General features: G+C 35.0%; 1 protein-coding gene across 1 annotated transcript; it reads right to left on the minus strand.

The window, feature by feature from the left end:
- Nucleotides 1-3152: 3152 nt before the first annotated feature.
- BDCG_17592 (uncharacterized protein) lies at nt 3153-3521 on the minus strand (the record flags this gene model as incomplete). Its single annotated transcript, XM_045426696.1, has 1 exon — nt 3153-3521. One exon carries the CDS (start codon nt 3519-3521, stop codon nt 3153-3155), a length of 369 nt encoding a protein of 122 aa, XP_045282223.1.
- Nucleotides 3522-5792: the final 2271 nt, after the last annotated feature.

Below are 5792 nucleotides of genomic sequence, written 5' to 3' on the forward strand. Positions count from 1 at the left end.
CATTACACTCATATTTATTCTTCAGTCATCTGTCACAGATTATTGAAGCAATTGATTGATGAATTGAGCTCTGACTCTTAGCATGTATATCCCGCGCATGAAAATCCGCTATTGTAAAGACACTTTACATTATAATGTTGATACTCTCTTCTGATTACACACTCTCACAGACAATTTGAAAGAGATTTCTCAAGATGATCAAGAAAAGATACACTAAGCACTCACTCAGCAAGTCAATGAAATCAAGAATGAGTTTGTTACTGCTGTATTCAATATAGACATCATTCTCTCAAATAATATCAAAGATCAATTGCATAAGAATCTATCAGCTGATTCAACCTTGGGAAAGATCTATTATAAAGTGATGTGAGAGAGAAAATATCATTCATTTACACTTCAAGACAGTCTTCTGTTCTTTGTTAATAATCATCTCTGTATTACACAGACCTTAGCAGAAGACCTCATTCACATGTGTCATGATGCTGCTGAACACCTGAGTCTTCATTAAACAGAAGACATTGTGCACTGATTCTTCTTCTTATCTCATACTTATAAACAGATTCTCAATTACATCTCATATTATCTTAATTGCTAACTGTCTAAGTTATCAAATCACTCTCAGTGAGGGAAATCACATCTCATCTCATTTCTGAAAGAATCATTTAAGGTTCTGTCAATTGATTTCATTATGAGATTGCTGATAAGTGACAGCTGCAACATAATACTGACAGTCACAGATAAATTCTCAAAAGCTGTCATTCTGATTGCTGGACAAGAGAAATGAAACACTTTGCAATGAGTGAAAGAGTTCTACAGAGAAGTAGTCTGTCACTGACAGCCCTCACTGATTATTATCTCAGATAGAGATCTCAAATTCATGTCATAATTTTGAAAGAGCATTCTTCAACAGATGAGAATCAAGAGCTGGATAACAACCGCCTACAATTCTCATTCAAATGGCCAGAGTGAGTGAATCAATCTCACTGTTGAAATCACCTTGCAAGCACTCCTCATAGACAAGTATGAATCATCTTGAAGAACTCTACTCAATCAGGTGAAAAGAGCCCTGAACTCAGTAGCTGCTCACTCAGTGATAGTCTTCTCATTTGAATTGCTCACAGAAGTCAAGCTGAGATAACTGCTGCTGAGAAATAAAGAAGCTCTGACAGATGCAGCTGAATTCATCACAGTTCATAACACTGTACAGCAGAATGTTCTAGATTTATACACTCTTGTAAAGGTCAAAATGGTGGAATTCTTCAACTGCTCCCATGCTCAATCAGTTATCAAGATGAATGACTTTGTCTTCCTTAACCTGGCCTGTAAGAATGAAAAAGAATATACTGTTTGAGAATCTTCAAAGATCTTGTCTCTGCAGACTGACCTGTTTGAGATTATGATGAAAGTCTCTGATGTTGTCTTTCATCTACTACTTCTTCTCAAGTGATGCATGCACTCTGTTATTTCTGTCATTCATTTGAAAAAAACACTTCTACATTCTGCAGATCTCAAATATTCATCTTCAGAGTCAGTCATTGTGACTAATCAGTCTTAATTTGAAATTGAAAAGATTATCAGCAAATGCACAGAGAGAGGAAAAACATATCTTCAGATCAAGTGAAGAGAATATGAAGACCTGACCTGAGAACTTCTTGACATGATCACAGAGAATACTTCAGATCTTGTCAAAGTCTTCATGATCAAGAGGTCTCGCGGGCGATCATGTCAAGCCTAAGAGAAATGAATAAGAAAGAGGATGTTATGAGTAGAAGTAACAAGAAAAAAGAGAAAAAAAAGAAAAGAAAAGAAAATTCATTATCACTATTTTTAATTACTGACTGCAGAAGAAAAAGAAAAAAGAAGAAAATAGAATAAAGAAAAGCAAAATTAGAGATCTTTCACTCATCATATTCATCTCAAGTCTCTCATCAATCATTCTCAAGCTCATGTTACAGCTTCACCTTCTGTTTAGCAAGGCATGTGTCTCAGAATGCAATGTCTGCTAACAGGCTGTTATTCATGAGATCACTGAAGTGTGTCTCACTAGGCAGCTTGAAGAAATGATTGTCATTGATGATGTCATCCGCAGCTGAGATCACATTAGCAAATTTCTCAATCTTATCTAACTTCTTTCAAGTGATCTGTACAGTGTTCAGATTATATTTATCAAGATTAGATGACTGTCTCAACATCTTCAGATTCTATGTCATACAGTTAATAGTCTGATTCTCAGAAGATAAAATTGATAACTGCTATCTATCACTTATCTTGATGTTCTTGATCACTCTGATAGAAGTTGAACTAGCATCTCTCTCACTAATTCAGATGTGCTTGATAGGTTTCAGAGTAACTGAACTCAAGATCTTTCATTTCAAGAAAGTGAGAATCTTCTCAGCAGAGATAAAGATCAAATTGTTTTCATTCATATTACTATCTTTGATAGTGTCATCTCTGTCTGCACTCACAGTCTTCTCAAACCTCAGCACACTTTTCTCAAACAGCAGATTGTCAGTGTTTTTTCCAAACCTGTATCAGCTACAACAATTTAAAGAACAGTGAACACTCTTGTTATCTCACTGATAGTTAATGCAAGTGCCATGTCTCTGCTGAGTTCAGTTGTCATCTGAAGAAGTAATTATATACTCTTCAAATCACTCATGACTCACTGTACAAGACTGACAAGGCATGAGAGCTACTTCTTCATGAGTTTGAAGAATGATGATATTCTGATTAGCTGAACCTTTGAAATCAACTGTTCTCAGAATAATTAAGTCATCATTTATTATCTGTCACTGCAACTTTCATTGCATGAGTATTCATCTCAGCTGCTTGATCAATCACTGACTGAACAGGATAAAAAATTTGTGATTCATAAATGACATTTTCTCACTGCATTCTGTGAGTCTTTCAATGATTGATACAGTGTTCACAAGTTCTTCTACAGTTGAATTCTGCATTATCAATACACTCAGCTGGGCTGGCTTCTCATTCTTCTGAAAGTATAGATTGGTTTTGTCATCATAATGCAGATGGCATATATAAGTCATATCTCACAGTCAAGGTATCTGATCATCTTCAACAACTCTCTTTCACTTCATTCTTCTCAGTACATTATTCCCTAATGTGTTACATTGCTTCTGACTATCTCTTCATTACTGTTTATCTGCTTCAGTTGACTCTGGTTTCTCTTCATCTTTCTTCTCATGAATGTCTTTCACTGCTGACTTCACTTTCACTTCTACCTGAGCTACTGACTTCATCTTGTCTTCAGTCACTGCCTCTGCATCTGTATCTCTGTCAGAGAATTCATGTGTATTTGAAGACCATGACTTCTTCAGCTCAGTGAATGATATAATAAACTTCTGTTTAAATCTCTCTACAGTCACATCTGAATCTTTTGAGCTTCTACTCTCAGATTTCTTCACTGACTCATCTGCGGCTTCCTGACCATGTAATCTAGCTGACTGATGATGAGGCATAACTGTCTTTTCTTCATCACTTCTTGAAACTATCTTAGACATTGAAGAATGAGATTCTGACTCTTTGATTTTATTTATCTTCTCTGCAGCCTCAAGAAGGGCATTACACTCTTTCTAACTCAATGACTGAAATAACTTTTTCAACACTCTTCTTGTGCTATCTCTGTCAAGATGATCAATCTGATCAATCACTTCTCTCATATCTGATATTCTGAATACCTTTCTTGAACTCATTGCTGCAAGTTCTCTAGATTTCAATGAAAATTTTTTATGATAATAGAAATGATGATGAAAAGATAATAAGAAAGAGAAAAGAAAAATAAGAAGAGAGAGATAACTGATCACATTATATACTTACAGATTATTCATTTACATCACTCTCAGCCTTCTGCAAGAAGATCTGTCTCTTTATCATTCTCAATTCTCTTGTTCTCTTTAACTCATGTTCACTCTGCATTTTACAGTTCTTCATCTTTCATCTATTTATTCATTCTTATGACTTCTATCACCTTGTTGTCTCAGATTCTTTATCTCATTCATAGTCATTGTTTCATTATTGCCTCATTGTACTTATATAATATTCATGAAAGATAAAGATTCTCTATGATATCTATTATCTTATTATCTCAGACTCTTTATCACTGTGTCATTATCATCTCATTGTTTCAACTTCTTTCTTTAGCCACTCTTCACACAAGGAGGATATTAACTCACATCTGAAAAATGCCTAACTCATCTCTTATTAGGTTTAGCTTTTTTTTCTGTCATCTCATTTTCAGATGTTCACCTCTTTTTGAACAGAGGAACTGTGACATTCACTCTTGCTACTTTCTGAGACTTCTGTCTCTTTCTTTCTGAGACTTTCACTTCTTTCTGAGACTTCTGTCTCTTTCTTTCTGAGGCTTCTATCTCTTTCTTTCTGAGACTTTCATCTCTTTCTTTCTGAGACTTTCATCTCTTTCTTTCTGAGGCTTCCACTTCTTCCTTCTGTAAAAGTCAATCACAATAAACAAACAAGCATGTATATATATATATATAGGGGCGTCCGCCCATCTCCATCTTGAAGAATAAGACAAGATTTACCTTTTTACATGTATGATACGTGATTGGCATACACTACAGGTGATGTATGCTGCAATATTCATGTTTTCAGAAATGAGAACATGAATGTTATACTCTTTTACACCTGCGGGTGTGAGGCTTGTACACTCTGTCTGAGATATTGTCATGAGAATGAGCTGTTTATATGCTGTGTTCTGCTTCCTGCATTTCTCTGTGTCTCTCTCTCTCTTTCTGAGAAGTCTTGTACATGTTGTAATTGCATGTACAATTCTAAGGCCAGCAGGTGTTCATTCAGTAATTGTTATCTCTGCTTTTGCAGTTTTGTATGCTAATAATAGTTCTTAGTTACTCTGATGCCAGAGACCATTTTAATTGAAGATGATAACACTGCTGAGACTACTTTCTTCTACTTCTAAGCTTCTTCTGTTACTTTCTCTCTCTTCTCTGTGAGAAAGGTTGTGTGTATATCAGATTGTAAGTATTCAGCTTCAGATGACTTCTGCTGTCATTTATTCAGTTCTGTATCTTCTTCTTCTTCTATTTCTTTCATCTCTGTCTCTTCTGCTCTGGCTTCTGATCCTGCAAGTTCTGTACTCTTCTTCAATTTCTCTATGCATACACATACACATTTCTATATTAGCATTCCAGTCAATCTTGTAATAAATGACATTAATGTTGTACACAGAGCAGTAGAGAAATCAGAGACATGTATGATATTATTGCAAGAGCAGCTTGCGGCCCTCAAATCCCTTACAGATCTTGAGTTTTGAGATTTCCTTTTTTGGCATTTTTCAGATGATGTGATGTTGGAAATAGATTAAACATGTGATGTATGAAAATGAATGAAGTGTGTATAATAACATTTGTCTTTTACAGCTGACTCTTATGATTGATGATCAATTCATTATCTTTTTTCTTTTCTTACACTTTTTCTTTATCTGCTAGTTACTACTCTTACACAATCTCTATATAATATAGTGTTCAGTGACTAGATTCAGTAGCTTTCATCTTTTGTGATTCTGTCTTATATATTATACTGTCTCTCTTCACCTGCTCAGATCACTATAGTGAACAGCTCATTGAAACTAATCTCACCTAATCTCTGAGCATTCTCAGAAATTGAGATGACTTGGTCTCATGTGTCTGCAGATGTTTCAGATAGTTCATTCTCTGTGATCTTCATAATTGAACTGATATAAACAGTTAAATTCAACTCTGAATTTCTTTTTCTTCTGTGATCTGATTCATGTG

This window comes from Blastomyces dermatitidis, assembly GCF_000003525.1.
Source record: "Blastomyces dermatitidis ER-3 genomic scaffold supercont1.9, whole genome shotgun sequence".
In the NCBI taxonomy this organism is placed as follows: Eukaryota; Fungi; Ascomycota; class Eurotiomycetes; order Onygenales; family Ajellomycetaceae; genus Blastomyces; species Blastomyces dermatitidis.